A 17716-nucleotide genomic window follows, 5' to 3' on the forward strand; every position below is an offset into this window, starting at 1 on the left:
CCCAGCCACTGTAAGCCCTTACTGTTGCATTGAACCTCTGTGCTTAGGCTTTTGACCCAACCTCCTTCCCCACTGGATGTCCACCGCGGAAGCATGGCCCCACTTCCCTGAAGCCCTCTGAAAGAAAAAAAAAAAAAATACTGTAAAATCTTGTACGTGCTGTAAGCGTCCACTGTAAGCTGCTGTACGGTCTCACAGCAGGACGAGCAGGTTTTGAACAGCTGCCAGTCTCTGAACCAGTGGATTTCCAGGATTCATCTCCTCATCACCTTATTTTCCCACGTCACAGACTGAACCCTTGTCAAGAGTTGCAGGAGAAAAGAAACAATTTAACACCAGCCGCGAGAGGAGAAGCACAGCGGCGGTTCGTCAGGGCTCTTCCCCCGCTTCCGTGCCCCAGAGCTCGAACGTCAGCCAACCTTTTTATCCCTGCAATCGAACAAGAGGTATACGCAGCTTCGACTGCACTGCATGTTGAGAACGTAACGTCGGGTAGAGTTAATCCATCACCGCCTGTCATTACAGACTCCATTATGCAGTTGGAGAGGGATCATTGAAGAGAGGCACAACGGAACGACTCTGTACCGAAGATGAGAGCCATCTCACCGGTCACCAAGTCCACCCGCACAGCATCACCTCACCCTCCACCACCTGTGGACAGACGTACATTACATTACATACGCATATTTTATACATAGAGTACAACACCACGATAACACCTTATCACTTTAAAGATACAGCCGCGGTTCTGAGTAGACGGCCAACACTTGATATGTAGTCACGCCCAATCCTCGGTTCAATAACACGTGGACGACCGAGCGCTTGTTCTCACTCGCAAGGCCCTGTCATTGCTCTGCGCTGTGCTGCGCTGTGCTGTGCTCTACCGCGTAGTGGTCCCAGCCCTGCCCAGACAGTCAAGAGTCGCTCGCATACACGGAGAGACAGACGCCCAAGAACTCATCAGCAGTCAATCACCCCATGCATAACCTCCTCACACCCTTTGATAATAAACGAGCGTCATGCCCGGATAATTTCTTCTCTCCCTTGTCGACTCCTTGTTTGATCAAACAGCACCTCTACCAACATTTGTCGACCATCTGTCGTCATTGAATACATCTGATACAGCCAAACATCGATATCACTTGTTACGAGTCACACACCCGCCCTCACGAGGACAACCAACCAGGACCTCTCAAACGACGAGCTAAAGCCAAAAACGTAACCAGCAACCAGAAATCGTTTGTTTTTCAACCACCCCAAACATCAACAGGAAAACAAGAGCCAGAGTCAACCACCAGAGTCAGTCCCCGCCCTAAGGTAGTCTCTGCTGGACACAGCCCACTTGGAGCAGGAAAAAAAATCCACCATCGGGAACCGTCTCCTCGTTGACTCCCACCCAACGGTTCCCCACCATTTTTTGTTCCGCTCAGACGCAGACAAGAAAAATAGTTGCGAGAGGAGAGAGACAGGCCAAGAGAGTCTGTTCAGGCTTGGGCTTGAGAAGACCCGCCTTGCTTTAGCTTCTGCACCCTTGTCTTGTTCACCTGCCCACTTTCACTTTCGCCCATCCACATCCATACCCTCCCTCCCAGAATCCCACCCCGGTCTGAGTCTCAGTGGGAAAAAAGAGAAGCACCCCCGGTCCCCGGATCCGCCGCCACTTGGCCCGACAGACAGACAGCGACTACCTTCGCTCCCAAAAGACTACACGAGGCTAACCCAACTTGGCCGCTGTGTCACTGCCTCTATCAACATCCACCTCCCGAGGCATCCCTCCAACTTTCTTGTTTTCCTTCTTCTTATGTTTTTCTCCCCAACACCAAAACAAAAAACAACAACACCATAGACAGCAGAAGGGAAACGCAGTCGTTCGTCTTTTCGACAACTTCGCAATCATAACGGCCTCGACCGTCAAGGCCGACATCATGTCGCCAAGGCTCAAGCCGCTGCTTCTCCCGCAGTTGGTAGAGGAGCGCCGTAAGTGGGAGGTACAACAAGGTAGCCCCGAGACCGACCTCTCCTACATCTACTACACAACAAACTCGTCCTCCTCCGACATTACCTCTCCAATCACACCTACCTTCTCCCCTGGAAAGGGTCACTTTCGAATGTCGAGCTCGACTTCTTCTCTCGATCTCCCACCGCAATTGAACGAGACTCCTGTATCGCCCACTCAATCGGTCCACACAAAACCCCCAATGCGGTCATTGCCCGATGTTCAAGAAGAACCTTTGGAACCTGAACACAACACCACCACAGACAACACAGAGAGCAGCTACCGTGATAGTCTTTCCCCTTCGGACCAGTTTAGTCTCTACGACTGTTTGTGTATGTCTCGTCCGCCTGGCCAGGCTGTCGTATCTTCCGGGAAATCGTGCTTGGCCTGCCGTCTTCGTCTTGGTGATCGTGGAGTTACTGACCCATACCCTTCCCGTGTAGGCGACAACCTGTGTGAGCCCCGAAATAGTTCCGAAGATGTTATGTTCCATGGAGACATTGTCCGCGACTACGATATCGACTACGACATGGGTTTCTTGAGTGACGGTGACACCTCCATGGACGAGCGATCCCGCAAGAAGCGATCCGGTAGCGAGTCACCCTTTGCTGGACTAACGTCACGAATTGGTGCCCGTTTCCCTAGTCTCACGCGCTGGAACCCCAACACCCGCAGGGGCAACCCGATGCTCTCACCTAGCACCGAGCTCAGCTTGGAGAGCGTTGTACTATCTGGAGGTCCTTCTAGTCGATCGTCGTCCATGTCTGCGCCCAGCCGACCTGGAAAGGAGCGCATGTTGGAAAACACTGGACTTCCCACCCCGGCAGTATCCTACTATGGCAGCACCGAGAGTATCAACCTTCCTGCGCCCATCGACATTGAGAAGGCGCAGGCTCTTGTCGAGCAAGCCGACCTTGAGCGAGAACGAGGACTGGCCACCACCCCTCTACTACCTCCTCTAATGACCAGCCCACTGAGCGGCCCACCGCCTGAGTCACCTTTACAATCGCCTACCATTGCACCACCCTCTGCGACTACCGAAGTACCGTCACCGGTCCCTTCTGCAACACAGTTCCCTAGACCTTCTCTGAGCACAAAGCCTTCAGTGTCGTCCTTCCGATTTGGTTCCAACAGTCCTGAGGTTCCGATCCCTTTCCCTTCGATCCTGCAGGAGCACGATGAGTGGTCGGATCGCCTTGGTCACGCCAACTTCACCATCACACCGCAGCCTTATCAACCCGAGACTGTGAACATGGAGGCCCTTCAGCAGTTGCGCAACGACTGGGACGCAGCACGATGTAACTACACCAAGCACTTAGTGCGCACTGGCGAGAACTACGGCGAAACCAGCAAGATCTACGCTCTTACTGAGGCCAAATGGGCCGACATTGAGAGGCGATGGAGGTCAACCCATGACGGACTTATGTCGGAGATTGTGCAAGCTACCAGCTCTGCTCCTGGTTCGACAAGCGCCTCACGAAGCCGCAGCCGTGGCCGCGGACGATCACGGGCCAATAGCGGCGGCTCCATCCTTGGCCGACCACCTCCCATGGACGATGTCTTTGCGGATATGCAATGGAAGCGCCTTGAGGATGGACTGCCCAGCGCAATTCCCCGACTGGTGGATGCGGATGGCAAGTTCCCCTCCCGAGGCGACGAAGACATTGTAGGACCCATGCAACGAGACGAGGTAATGCTACGGACGCACAGCGAAGAGCGCAAGGGAGCACGATTCTGGAAGAACCTCGCAGGCAAAGTCGGCCTGCGAAAATAATGGTCCCCTCCAGCAAACACGAACTGGAACATGGGATCAACGACCATTTTAATGACTGCCACGACGATGACGACTAGACCAAACTAGAAGTCGTTGGATGATAAAGCCAGCTATCATGGGGTTGCTGGCGTTTCTACTTCTTTCATGTCCTATTTTGCACTATTTTTTACAGAGATACCCCGACTCATGTCATTCCTTTTTATTTTTTGGGACACCGATCCCGATATAGCCACGACGGCACAACATACGACCTTGGCCTTCTCCGTGGGGAGGGGGCTTGGACATTATTGTTTATTGTTTAGAAGTGTACATAATGGGAAGTGCGGGGCGTTGAACAGAGGGAAACCTGGATATTCGAAAAGCAAAGCGAATCGAGAAGACGAAAAAGTTTAGACGGGACCTGGACCTGGGGTACAAAAACAAAGAACAGTGAGCAGAACAGAGCATGCACCGCAGCTCTAGCTTGCAGGAGTTGGATTTGCCTTTTTTTTTCTCTTTTTTTTTACTTTTTACATTTTGCTTTCCCCGCCATGAAACTGGAGTGCACGACATTGGCAACCTGACACAAGGATGCAATGCACAAACACAAGACAGCACAGCGCACATTACAAACATTTATCCCCGGACATTGCAGACGCAAGCAAGTAATGGGTTGATTTGATGGATTTGAAATCAAGGGAGAACATGTCACAAAGGGGGATGAGCGTGTACAATCATGTGTATGTATCATGGGGGGATCACTATTTGGCGTATCTGGTTTGGAAACTGGCGGAGGGTGAGGGGACGATATTAATGGCTGTCAAAACTTGGACAGCTCTCCGGCCTTGGTAAGAAAACCTTGGTGACGAGGAGATTAGTGAAGCAAAGCAAAAAGAATAATACAAAAGAATCAAAATAACTATCTTGCGTGTGTCTCAACTGTGACTGACAGCCCATGTCGTGGAATATGCCTTGGAGCTGTGGTCCAAACACGGGTCATCCAAGCGAAGAGGGACAAACAATCCATCAATCGAGTCGTCTCTTTAGTTGGTAAGCACTCTACTCTAGACTGCATTTGAAGATGTGGTGATACCACAGCGCGGCACGACGCGACCCTCCACAAGCGACCATGGCTGTACCCCCCACCTCTCTTTCAGCAAACACGAGTTTAGCAAAAAGAACATGATTTTTGTGAGGTTGCTTATTGGATGGTTTGGTTTGGAGTGATGACGGCACTAGATGCAGTTTTTATTCTAATCATTTATGTGGCAAAAAAGTGTCAAGGCCAGAGTGGTACAAATGGGTTACACGATGGCAGTGTGAGCACAGAGAGGGGGGGCTTTTTGTTTCGTTTCATGGCGTCGGGGAAGGGAAGGATGAGCCGTGGTTTTGACAGCAGATCTGGCGTTTCACTATGATGCGGGTTTCCGTGAGGGGTTTTCCTGATTGTATTTGTATTGAGTATCTTGTGGCGTGAGAGGTGGTGAGGAGTGAGCTTGTGTGAGATTGAAACGGGTATGTGCATTCATATCGGGGATGTGTGCTTTATTTAGACTGTGGACGCGTGGAGGATGGGATGAGAAATCCTTGTTGGGCTTTGAGAGGGTTTGACAACCTTTTTGGAGTTTGGGGGCGTTATGAAGATGAGGTTTGGGTTTGGGTTTGGTGATGATGATGGTGATGGTAGTTGGGGTTTGGTGATGGAGTTTGGTGATGATGTGAATGATATGGTGATGAGAGACTGTATAGATGCTGCCTAGATGCAAACTAAGCTGGGAAAAGTATAAATAGAGCTCTTGAGAACGCTGAAGGCTTTGAACTTCCTCAACTACTTAACTCTATAGTATAACACTTGCATGCTCCTCCTGTCCATTCCTTTTTGTAGATTATACTTCTCCGTCCATTCTCTTCTTTTGTTCAGTCCAGAACAACAACTAAGAGAAGGTAACCCTTGTTACAAGAAGAACGTTGCCTATGTTGACTTAAAGCCAACCTATCAACTGAATGATATAGATGTCTTGTGCGGACAGCCCCAAAACAAGAATAGAGAAACCCACCAGGGAGTAATCCTCCCCTGTGGACATAAACCACCTCGAAAGTACAAACCATGCCGTCAACAATGGCGCAATCAACTGGGTGATATACTTGTTGGATAAAGTTCCAGGAGTTCACAGACTCATGCGAAACCGATCGTCAACAAATGATATCATCCTTGCCATAAAGTAAGTCTTATCTACTGAGAATAGTACGCTACTAACATAAGATTTAGGCACATCGAAGTTAAGGTAGAGCCTGGTTACCCATCCTCAGGGCCTCAAGCCGAGCTGGTGCTCCCGCAACTTGTTGCCAGCTCCTTAGGGATCCAATGAGGTGCCAAACCATCCTTCATCAACTTTATCTAAAGAAAAATATTCTCAGGCAGCTGTTCATATCGACAAGCCACTACCTCCAAAACACAACACTCTCACTACTCACCAGCAAGGCCAAGTCGGTCACAACGTGGAGCATCAGAAGCATTTAAGCTATATAATAATGCTGGGGATAATGGAGATGAAGGGCATGCTGGAAATGTCGCTCAGTCGGGGGCCACACTCAACTTCGGTGTTCATGAGGGGGTACTCCAGACGTTTGATCCCCGCGACCAAGCCCTCCTCGATCCTGAGAAGCCCTATGATCAGAGGTGGCAAGAGAAACATCGAGCTCCAGGCGCAGGCAATGGTCGATCTCCTACCAGCTGAATTCCACAATAATGGCAATCTTTTATGCCATAAAGTAAGTCATATCTACTAAAGATGGTATTCTACTAACATAAGATCCAGATACATCATCATCGAAGTTGAACACGGCCACCCATCTCCGGGACCCCACGCCGAGTTAGTCCTGTCACAGCTTATTGCCAGCTCTTTGAGTGCTCTGCATAACCTCCAGGGGATCCAACTGGACCTATGGTGGTCGACAGACCCCAGCAAGAGGAGCTGAGCAATAGGTGGGCGAGACTGCCTGTCTGGAATGCCTTCCCTCCATCACAAGACACCCCTCATGAGTTTATCGATGATTTCAACCAGCAGGCGTATAGCTTGTTGGAAATACTACAACCATCAAGTCTCATGTCCGCCACCGCAATATCAAAAACAGGCCCCCCATCCAACCAAAACAAGACCGCAGGACAACTCGAAGCTTCTCACCTTGTCCGAGAAAAAGCGCAAGGAGGCAGCACTCGGTCGGCAGCGAGCCCATGCCAGAGCAGACACCTCCGAGATGAACAGGGTCGCAATGGATGACCCAACCGATGGCCTCCGGTGGGCGTTTTATCTCACACTCAGCGGTCTCTGGGACTCGTTTCTCCCTAGCCCTACCAGCCAGGCGCCCTACATTGCATTCGAATTCCTGAAGCACTGGCCGAGCCCCTTGGAGAGGTAGCATTCACCCAGACTCCGGATCCCGAATTGGCGATGACCAACGCCGTGCTCGATCAGAAGGTTGCTCAAATTGAGGCAACATCCTTGAAGGACAGTGGAATACACCTTTCGAACTCATCAAGGACTGCCACGCCCCTGCCACTACCAGCAATGCTTTACTAGCCGATGAAATCGAAAATCTCCAGATTACTCCTCGGCACAAGGAGTCCATCTTCTCCGAGCTACCATATAATCAAGCCTCCAGTAAGTCTTCCACTAAACTATTTACTCTGATAGTATTCCCCGATTAACGATTCTCTATAGTTGATGTTATGGAGACGAACCCCTGGTACCATGTCATATATACATACATACTGCTCACGAGAGACCTGCAAATGGTCCGAGTGAGAAAATCGACAAAGACACCCTATCAGGCTTGTAGGTCCCATCTCATACCGACTCGACATTTTCCCAAGTCCTTTCGCCGTTTCAGAAACGTCAGCGCATAGGCGCCACGTATAACGGAAACGCTTCTGGCTGCAAGAAAGATCTGCTCCATGCTAGCACCGCTGTCGTGAAAGTGTCGGCGAATTAGACAAGTAAAAAGCCTGGCTAGAGGCGCAATATACAGCGGCCAAGGAGTTCTGTGAGAAATGAAAACTTGTCTCTGGGTTTGCGGGGCTCAGACCGTGGTTAGAGAGGAGATCACAAGATGTCGAGGGAGATGAGGACATGAAGACGGCAGTCAAAGACAGTAACCGCCAGTGCCTTCCTCGGTCCTATATATTAAAGACCACGGATGTCAAGCCAAGCCGAGAAAGCGATTCACAGAAAGGTTCCTTCAAGTCGAATGCTGAACTCACAGCCCCCACAGGACGTACCGAAACATTAAAACAATACAAGCGAGTACGGAAGTCTAATTCCTTCCAGGGGTACAGTCTAGGTTCTCGGGCCCTAGGATGTGAGATAGGACAAGCAGCGCGACCACCAAGGAGCCAAAGGATGCTTCGGCGCACCAGCGACAGAAGAACACCGACGTACCAGAATTGATACAGTCTTATTATATTCCCATTTACGTGGGGACTTAGTAACAGGTAAGTAAAGAACGATCCCATATGATGAATTCTGTATCAATGCTAACTCATGGCCAATACAGAGCCTTGGAGCAACTCACAAAGCAGCGGTCAGCAAAAGCAATAACATGGGGAATGCTGAGCATCACCTGCTATTTACCTCGGACAGCACCAGAGTAGCATGTTCAAGCCCACAGCATCAAACCCAGCAAGGCTTTGCGTCACCCAGGGTTTCTGCTCGACTGATTCCTCCGGCAAAGCTGGAGCAGATAACGCGTAGCTAGCTGGACTGTCTAAGGCCATCGACAAGGCAATATCGCTCCATGGCATTAGAGCAAGGCGCCAATCCATTATACATTTCCAAAGATAGCAGTAACACTTTGCAGAGTTCATCATACTCTGTATCTTCTATGGCCATTGCGAAAGTGATGCAGAAGCCAACGCGAAAGGGCCTGCGGAAGTGTCTGTTCTGTACTAACTCAGCAATAATGGTATGTTGGAGACGTTCTTCGAAGCGCGAATCGGTTATATTATAATATCGACGTGGCAGACTTCGAAGTACGGATGGCTAGCATCTCCCTCCACTCTGGAGCTGGGATAAAGTCTCTGCGCTAGTCGACGCCATATACGCTCATAATGCAACAAAGTTGAGAGCAACGTATAAACCGAGTTACATTCCACTATACTATTATCCAACAAGATTTAGCAGCAAAGCTGTTGCGGATAACGCGTTTCCAGGCTTGAAATGTCTGGAATCTCCAGCAGCCATCGAATTTCACTATCGATCTGTGGTGTTGAAGCAAGGGGCAAATCATTTATACTAGGCGGTGTCAGCTATATCCAGTTTGCAGCAAGGCTTGAAACAACACATATATATACCCCTATTTCGTTCGTGTTCTTTATCATTAATACACTTGTCAGGCATGGGCTTATACCGGATCTCGATTATGTCTTCGTTTCGCTACAACCCACCTTTGGATGATTCAACAGGCATCGGCCCCCTACATAGATGGCCAGCTAGCAACCGTAAGAAGTATGTTGATGAGAGATTCCGAGTCCTAAATAGGACTTAAGCGTGGAAGAACATACTATCTTGGGATAATGTGAACCCCGAACCGGACAGAGAAGGCCAAGGGGAAGCAGCCAAATTGCTTCCTCGATGCGAACACGTTGAAGACGAAGGCGTTGACAGCCATCTTGGACAGATTCTCCCCTTGGGACACATCTTCAGAGAACCTTGTACCACCAACAGAGCATATATTTCTACATCTACAACTCCTTAATTGTCGATGGCAGCTATACTATACATACGATGAGAGCAAAAGCAAAGAATCACCTAGCAGTGTGATACCTAAAAGCAAGGAGAATCCAGACCGTGAGAACCCATCAATCACCCCACTGTATGAAGGCTTCCCCCAAGTCTTATGTATAACAACACATGAGCTTCTACTCATTTGTGAATAGCTCCCGTCAAGTGGCTTCCTCCGTTTACCATGCTCCCTGCAGAATTACACTACCTGACTGGACCCGCGAAGAGCTCACTCACGCAAAATGGGAAAAATGCTCCACCAAACTGGAGGACCTCAGAGCCAAATGCCCTTGGGGGCCTGATATATTCGATGCACTTGATGCAATGGATGACGCATTTCGCGAGTTGGTGATAGACTGAGAGATCATCTCAGAGCTACGACCGATGGCACATCCATATAGAAGGACTGATTCTCCCCTGCAAAAGAAACATATCGCACCTCCTAAACTTTGGGTCTAGTCCTGGTTGTGGCTCAGCTGGTGCTAAAGAATAGCAGGGAGGCACTGAATCGCCTGCAAAACCGCTTCAAATCAACGATTCAGAACAAGGTCCGAATATACGAAGCTCTTTGCACTGATCCCTAGCAATGTCCTTGGATACAGGACAGGGATCTATCTAATCTCTCAGAGCGGCTGTTGGCTGAGGCCTGGCGGCAAAAGAAAGCTGAATGAGTCATCATCCCGCAAGAAACAGGTTGCTTCAGCGAGAGCTATGTCTGGTTTAGCAGCAGCATGGATAACATCCAAAACTATATATACCCACGGCCAGCCCTTCGACACAGGATGGCGTTCCAAAGATACAGCTGAACTTTGCGGACATCAAAGATGATGCACAGGCTGTAGTCGTGCTGGCCAAGCCTGACTCATATCGCATTGACACCACCTATTATATCGTCAAAAGGCTGCGAATCAAGCCAAAGAGAACCACCATGTCGTCCACGTGGAGCATTACAAGAAGGCTGGCGAGAACCCCTCGATCGCATACGCATACGCTGACTCGTCGAAGCGTAAGTATAATAAGTTCGAATTCCTACGGTTCTCTGATGTTATAACCCCCCGGATGACGACGGACAAGGCCAAGGCGTTACTTAACCGCCTGTCATTCCATATTACCAATCACTTCGGTAGGCCAATTGCTAGATTCGGTGGTATAGCAGCTACTATACTTCTTAGCCAGAGTATACTATATCTCGGTCTTGTGAAGTTCAAGACTTGCGATCGCATATATATAATGTATACCCATATTGGAGATACGTTTAACATCACCGCCTCACGATAACCAACTTGGACACGAAACATGGGAGGATGTCTCTTTCTCCATTTATAGTATAAAGATCCGGTGGACAGCAACAATATAGCGCCTAGATTTGCCAGTATTTGATTCATAGCTAATCGCCAAACCCTTGAGACATTTCTAGACATGAAGAGTTAATCAACACCAACTCAGTTCGAGTCCGACTTTACTATCATTATTACTCCCTATTTGACTAGCCCGGAATGGGCCAGAGCATGCAAACGACACAGGAGGCGAGGTCGGTCTGGCCGGATATAAGACCGCTCTTAATGCTTGGGCTTTCCACAGTCCTCATGAGTTGGTGATCCTCGCCAGGTGCCATGCTTCCTGTTGGCTTCTTGTGACCACGTCGCCAGAGACCAGTCACTTCTCTCTGAAGCAGAGAAGACAGGCTGATAGGACCAAGAGCAGACGTCAGGATATGTTCGTCAAATTACGGACGCAAAATGCGAAAGGGCGCGACGCCCATCAGCCTGTGAGCGAGCCCGGACATGTTCAAGAGCAATGACTATATGCGCTTCGACCTGGAGCATCCTCGACAGGCAGTCTCAGTCCGAGTCTCAGTCCAGGAGAACAGTATCAAGACTGGAAGTGCAAGACCTACACGAGGACCAAGGCTATAACGTTGACAACTGAGAACCCAGTGCCGCCAACCATCTCATAGCTGAGCTGAGCACCCAAGGCGACGTTCACCCACCCGGAATGGGGAATAGTTCTCTGGCATAAAACTAAGGAGCATCGCGTCGAAACTACCATCCCGATCAAGGCAAGGCGGAAGCACGAGGGCACAAGTCACCCGCTAAAGAGACGAAGGTTGACGCGGCGATGGAGGCAGCAGGGCCGATCCGCAAGATCACTCGAAAGTCCTCCGTATCTCCTATAGGCCTGATACACCCATATCTTCCAACACCGAACGCAGATGATGGAGACTGCACTTTGACCATGCCCTGGAATGACACAGAAATACCTGCTTAATAAGATGGCATTATACCTACCATCGAGCATAATGGCTTTCCCGTGTAGAAATCGCTCGTGATCAAGACACAACAATAATATCTGATGAGGCTGTCTACTCCGAGCTATCTTAGCCCTGGCATTTTTGACATCATACCGATTAATATTGTCTCTATCACAAATAAAGACTTAGGTTTACCAATTAGATAGATATGAATCATAGATTGTTCCCACTTGACTATAGACTTTGCTACTGTTCACCCGTAAAGACTTGCTTGTCAAAGTCCCAATACTACCTTAGACTTGGGCTCATAGGCAGCGGCCGACCATTATAACACAGGTGGACGATAAACTAGACCTCCATTGCTAGCATATTAAACAAGTACTTTACATAAATCACATCTGGCAAATCACAAAGCAAGGCAATACCATGAGTGAATCAAGTCTTATTCTCGTACAATGGCCCATCCCGGGCATCTATGTTTTCCAGCCTCATCCCGAGGACTTTAAACCCGTACACAGACCTGCGTCGTCCACCGAAAACAGGTCCCAAAAACTTCTAGAATGTGGTATCTTTGCGCAACCACCAACGCCTCGCAATGCTTCATGCACTCGTGAAAACTCGCCCAAAGGCCTCGGGAGCCCTCCCTCCCGAACGCCGCCAAAAGAAGTCGTCGTTGTCCTTGTTCTTGTGCACCAACTGGTGCCAGCGTTGACATGTCGAAAGCAAAAAATCGTGAAAACAAAAGCAAAGCCGCCAAGCACCAAGGCAGCTGTCTCCATATCCGTTGGGAGACTTCTGGGTGCTCAAACCACAGAGCGTGCGCTGGAACGCGTCACGCGCTGGGGTTTGGCGGGTGTGCCGTTGGCCACCATGCCCAGATCCGCTGCCACCTTGGTGGCCCGCTTCGCCTTGGGCTTCGAGATGCCCGTCTGTCCTTGTGTGGCCTTGCCCTTGGCCCGCCCCTTCTTGGGCTCCTCTCCCTGCACCTTCTCAAGGGGCTGGTTCCACCCCACACGTCGACCACTGGCTGGCCTCTCCGACTCGTGACCATGGTCTGAGTCCTTCTCTGCCTCGTCCGCAATTCTAACGAGGACCTCGGCAGGGAACTCGGCGTTACCCATGTTACGTTTGGTGTTGGCCCTCGTCTTGCGAGCCAACTCGTCCTCCTCGCTGCGAGCCTTCTTTGGGAGGCTACGGCCAGCACCGGCTCGGCCGAGCTTGATGGGAGTAGGCAGCGACGACTTGGGGGTACTGCTTGGGTGCTCTTGGCTTCGGAGCCGAGATGATCGGCGGGTGACTGATACGTTGGTGGCAAGATCGTCAGCCTGCTTGCGGTTGGGAGTGTCGGAGGAGGAGGCAGAGGGAAGATCCGTCATGTCGATAGCCAACTCTGCCTTCTGGCGCTTAGCCTTGGTCTTTCGAGTGACCTTCCGGATCGACCCTGCTGCCTCCACCGCCGCGTCGACCTTCGTCTTTTTAGCGGGAGATGTTTCCTCCCTGTCGCCATCGGCCTTACGCTTAGTCTTCATGGGACTACCCCTATTAGGGCTTCGAGCCCCGAGAGGCTGGCGCTTTGTAACCGGTGCGATTGGGGACCCAGCCTCAGTTGTGGTGGCGGCAGGAGTGATTTCTGCGGCGGGTGTGAGGGTGGTGGTGGTGGTGTTTGTGGCAGGGGTAGTCGAGGATTCGTTGGTGGTAGCGGTAGCAGTAACGGTAGCGGAAGCGGTAGTTCGGCGATTTTGGTTGATGAAAGCACGCAAGTAATCCCGATTTGGGCTGTCCAAGTCCTGGCTACCATTATTGACAGCAGCAGCGGCTTCTGCCTCCTGAATAGGAGGAGCTGCTGGAGTGTCAACCTGCCGAGCAGGTGTTTCATCATCCCAAGGTATGGTCAATGTGCGGTCTCCATCATCTGCGGCTGGTGTCGAAAACCGGGGTGTGGCAGGCCCCTTGGAGATACCCATTGCGTTTCTTGCAGCACGCTTTAAGGGGGTTATCTCACTCTGACGGCGAGGAGCGCGTCGGATAGAAGGTCGGTCGATTGTTGCAGGCTCGCCAAAGACAAGAGTGTTATCATTCTGAGGAAGTTCAGGTGTATCAAATTCACCGGGGGAGGAGCGGTCGATGACACCGACACCGCTGATATCAGGTGTCTTGAGGAGCGACTCGGTAGATTGAGGTTCGGGGGTCTGGATTACGCTGGGAGATGGGCTGGCAAAGTCACCGAAGCTATTGAGATCAGGAGTCTGTACGGTGGAGTCGACAGGTCGGGGTCTTGGTGTAGAAATGTCGACGGAGGGAGAGAACGAGAGAGAATCGTTGAACCCTTGGCTTGCAGGGAACATGTGGGCATATCTGGCCGACAGCTTAAATCGGACAAAGAGTCTACCGTTTTCCTCAGTGATCACGACCTTAGCGTGGCCATTGCAGGCGTCGTCGGCCATGTGAGAAAGATTCTGTATAGGGGCAGGGGCAGGAGGTGATGAGATTTGAGTCCCGAAAATATCAGGGTTCTCCCGGACATCAATATTTACAACACCTTCTTCAGAAGCGAGAGTTTGGGTGACAGGTGACTCGGCAACGGTAGTGGGTGGCTGCATGGTACTGGGCTGCTCGTCACGTCGGTCGGAATGGGCGGGTGCAGGTGAAGAGTTGAGATCCCGCAACCAGAGGTTCTCAGTGAGAACACTGGCATAGCCCAACCCAGACCCGCCTTCAGTAGGTTTGGCTGCCTCAATGGGATCTGCCTCGTTAGCAACGCTCTCCTCCATGGTAGTGCCAAGAGGAAGAGTGTGCTCTGCCGCGCTATCAGCTGCAGGCTCGTTGGGTAGAGAGGTAGTGGAATCGAGGCCAGAAGTCTCGTCGGCTGCATCGATGGCAGCGACCTTCGCAGGGGACTCATTAGTGATGTCGAATAGCGAGGCGATAGAAATATCATCATTGAAGATTGCCTCCTGTTGGAATTGGACCTTTTGCGGAGAAGCCGAGAGACGACGAGCTTGGGTGTCAAGAAACTTGCGGAGCAGAGGTTCGCTCCGACGACGGCGCGCCTGGTTACCGGTCTTGATACGATTGGGCTCAGTGGCCAGAGGAGAAGGAAGCATCCAAGAGTTAGAGCTACGGAAAGGGGATAACTTCCCGAACTCGAAAGACACACTAGGGACTTCAAGTGTGCAGCCTTGCGGCTGAGGGGTGGAGGGAGGAAGGATGGCAGGAAGAAGGGCAGCGAGACCGATGGGGCTGTCGGTTTGCTGAGGGGTGACGGGGTTGAAGGGAGCACTCTGGGCAGCAGGAGTGGCGGGAGTTGAGGGCTCAGGTCGGTTCCACTGAGAAGGAGTGGGAGCGATGGGTCGCGAGTAGTTCATGACAGGCGAAGACGCCTTGTTAGGGGTCTCCGGGAGACCAGTATCTTCGAAAGAAGATGAGTCGCACTCAGACGGCACTCGGAAAGTTCGACCAGGACGGGTGGGAGAGTCAGCGACGGACTCAGTGGACATGTTGTCCTTGACAGCAGCAGATCCATAGATGGGGCTAGAACGCTGGGCGAGAGGTGAGGAAGCACGCTTCGACTTGGAAGGAGAAGACTTGGAAGGAGAGCCAAGAGTCTTGCTGGGAGAGCCTGGGAGGAGTTTGGTAAACCCGCCAGAAAGTCGCAGAACGCCCTTCTTGATGGCCTTGCTGGTGAGGAGACGAGCAAGTCGCTTCGAGGGAGAACGGGACTCGGGAAAGAGAACAGGCTCATGAACAACGGTGGGACTCTCTGGCTCATCCTCATCCATGATGACGGAGAGGTCGGTCTCGCCAAGAGCAGCGAGGCGCTTTCGAGGATCCCGGCGACTGTTTCGCAGTGCGGTAGAGACATCTGCGATAGACGCAGTGCCGAGATCGACCGACTCCTTTCCTGATCGGTTGGCAGCCTGGATCTTAAGAAGCATATCGTTGTACAGCTTCAATCGGTTACCTCTGGCGGGCACCAGGGAAACAGGAGAGCTGTCTGTATCGACAAGATCGGTACTGATGAGTCTAGCAACTCGCTTGAGCGGAACGATTTGTGCGATTCCTCGGTTGGCAGCTTCCATGTCTTCACGTGTATGACCAGAGTGAGTCTCGATAAGGTTGTTCACGACACCGACTAGATAAAATGTCAGTAAAAATCGGCGTAATTTTTGAGAACTTGCTTACCCTTGGCTGTCATGAGATTGTGCATGTGTTGTGCATGTGAGAACATCAACATATCTTCGAACACTGCTTCCCTAGAGGCAGGTTGGTAGGATTGTCGGCGTTGTACTTTGCGAGGAAGAGTAAGGTCGAACCCGATTTCCTCACGAGTAGGAACAGGAACAGCAGAGACGTTTGGGAACATGACGAAGGGTGCAGCAGGCTGTCGTTCGTTGGAGACTGTAACTCGGCGCATGATCTGTCGGTTCGAGCTGGGAGCAGCAAGCGAATGTGTAGGGACACGTTCCCACGCAGGCGGTCGGGTAAGAGACTGCTTGAACGCAAAGTTTCCAAAGTTGAGGAATCTGTAGAACCGTTAGCAAAGCTGTTTTGAGTTCAACGGTCGAGCAAACTTACGTCTTGCCTGCGTCGACACGAGTGTCGCCAGTTGTCGTGAAATGCGGGATGAAGTCGGCCGCAACAGGTTTGCTGCAAATAAAATGTCAGTATTCTCAAGAGACGACATGGTAGCTTCACGATCAGAGTATATACTCACATTTGCATTGGCTCTTGCCCAAAGCCCCATTTGGGGACGTCCGCAGCCGCCATCGCGAAGATGCAGCGCGGAAGAGAAGGTTTAAAGTAAACAAACCTCCCGCGATACGGGGTAACGATGCGAAGAGGATGCGAAAAGTGTGAAAAAAAGGCTTGAAGAAGCTGAAGACTGTGATGAAAGTGTTTGCGAATTAGCAGTTGAGTTCGTGAAGAGTTCGTTGGTGAATTCAAGTGCTGGTGCGCAAAGAAGTTGAGAGTTTGTTTTGTTTTGCGAATGAATTTCGATGTGGGCTGCGAAGATGGAGGCGCTTTGGGCTTGGAGCTCCGGACGCGTCTGTGGGCACCAGATAATTGTGGGTCATGCGTGGTCACCGCTTTCAGGGTCCACCGCTGGCAGCTGGCAAGCAGTGATGGCCTGTCAATGACAAGCAGAAGTAAACAATTGAGACTTTACTTGCTGTGAGGCCAACGATTCTTGTTCCTGTTGGCTATTGTTGTTCAATTGTTGATTCACTGGTGCAGATGACATTTACGTTTGGTCTTAGCGATCATTGTCGAACCACAGACCACCACGATCTACCTCTAGTAAATGAGAGTGCCAAGGATCAATAGGGTCTAAAATGAGATTGATTTTACTCCATTTTGTTGCCAGTATTTATTATTCGACGGTGATTCTGCCATTATTATGTATCAAGCCTCAATATGTCAAACCCAAGACGTTGGAACATGCTTAAAGATGTAGATTAGAGTTAGACACTGACACAGTCGGAAGACCAATCACATTTCATGAATGACACTGAAGTGCCGTACCGCCTTGCCCTGGGCTTGGATGTTGCAATCTAATGAACTTCTCCCGTGTCGAGTAATAGCATGTCTCACCCGAGCCAGAAATGGGTCACGTCTTTGCTCAAGCCATAGGTTCGTTCCGAGTACCACAAACTGAACAATAGCATTAAATTTGACATCCGTGATCAAAATCCCTGAATTATAAGCGGGAACCAGCGGTTGTGCTAAACCAGGTCAGGGTCTTTTCTGATTGACAGGAATGTTTGTTTACTTTCTGCGGGTCCTTCTAATGCAGAATGCGACAATTGCAACAACCCACCAAAAACGAGCTGGATTAGCCTTGGAAAACTACTGTATTATTGCAAAAGCATATATAGATATTTTTAATACATGTTTCTATTACTCATTCACTCAACGTGTCTCAAAATTGTGTCCCA

At 50.6% G+C, this 17716-nt stretch overlaps 4 protein-coding genes across 5 annotated transcripts; 3 read left to right on the top strand and 1 right to left on the bottom strand.

The window, feature by feature from the left end:
* Positions 1 to 853: 853 nt before the first annotated feature.
* Positions 854 to 4678, top strand: FOIG_09395 (uncharacterized protein). Of its 2 annotated transcripts, XM_031209652.1 has the most exons (2): positions 854 to 2328; positions 2440 to 4678. In XM_031209652.1, exons 1-2 carry the CDS (start codon positions 1926 to 1928, stop codon positions 3768 to 3770), a joined length of 1734 nt encoding a protein of 577 aa, XP_031060739.1. In that variant the 5' UTR covers positions 854 to 1925; the 3' UTR covers positions 3771 to 4678. The 2 variants fall into 2 exon arrangements, with proteins under 2 accessions (XP_031060739.1, XP_031060738.1); XM_031209651.1 differs by having other exon boundaries at positions 854 to 4678.
* A 714-nt stretch (positions 4679 to 5392) lies between these two features.
* On the top strand, positions 5393 to 8197 carry FOIG_09396 (uncharacterized protein; the record flags this gene model as incomplete). The annotated part of the gene is made up of 6 exons (XM_031209653.1): positions 5393 to 5467; positions 6168 to 6521; positions 6885 to 7165; positions 7317 to 7411; positions 7472 to 7585; positions 8013 to 8197. 6 exons carry the CDS (start codon positions 5393 to 5395, stop codon positions 8195 to 8197), a joined length of 1104 nt encoding a protein of 367 aa, XP_031060740.1.
* Positions 8198 to 8708: 511 nt separating this feature from the next.
* On the top strand, positions 8709 to 11330 carry FOIG_09397 (uncharacterized protein; the record flags this gene model as incomplete). The annotated part of the gene is made up of 4 exons (XM_031209654.1): positions 8709 to 8711; positions 9142 to 9246; positions 10430 to 10535; positions 11053 to 11330. 4 exons carry the CDS (start codon positions 8709 to 8711, stop codon positions 11328 to 11330), a joined length of 492 nt encoding a protein of 163 aa, XP_031060741.1.
* Positions 11331 to 12139: 809 nt separating this feature from the next.
* Positions 12140 to 16760, bottom strand: FOIG_09398 (uncharacterized protein). Its single transcript, XM_031209655.1, has 4 exons — positions 16495 to 16760; positions 16356 to 16427; positions 15963 to 16303; positions 12140 to 15912 (listed from the first exon to the last, which is right to left on the bottom strand). Exons 1-4 carry the CDS (start codon positions 16545 to 16547, stop codon positions 12584 to 12586), a joined length of 3795 nt encoding a protein of 1264 aa, XP_031060742.1. The 5' UTR covers positions 16548 to 16760; the 3' UTR covers positions 12140 to 12583.
* Between the last annotated feature and the right edge of the window lie 956 nt (positions 16761 to 17716).

The sequence above is a fragment of the Fusarium odoratissimum genome, assembly GCF_000260195.1.
Source record: "Fusarium odoratissimum NRRL 54006 unplaced genomic scaffold supercont1.15, whole genome shotgun sequence".
Taxonomy (NCBI): domain Eukaryota; kingdom Fungi; phylum Ascomycota; class Sordariomycetes; order Hypocreales; family Nectriaceae; genus Fusarium; species Fusarium odoratissimum.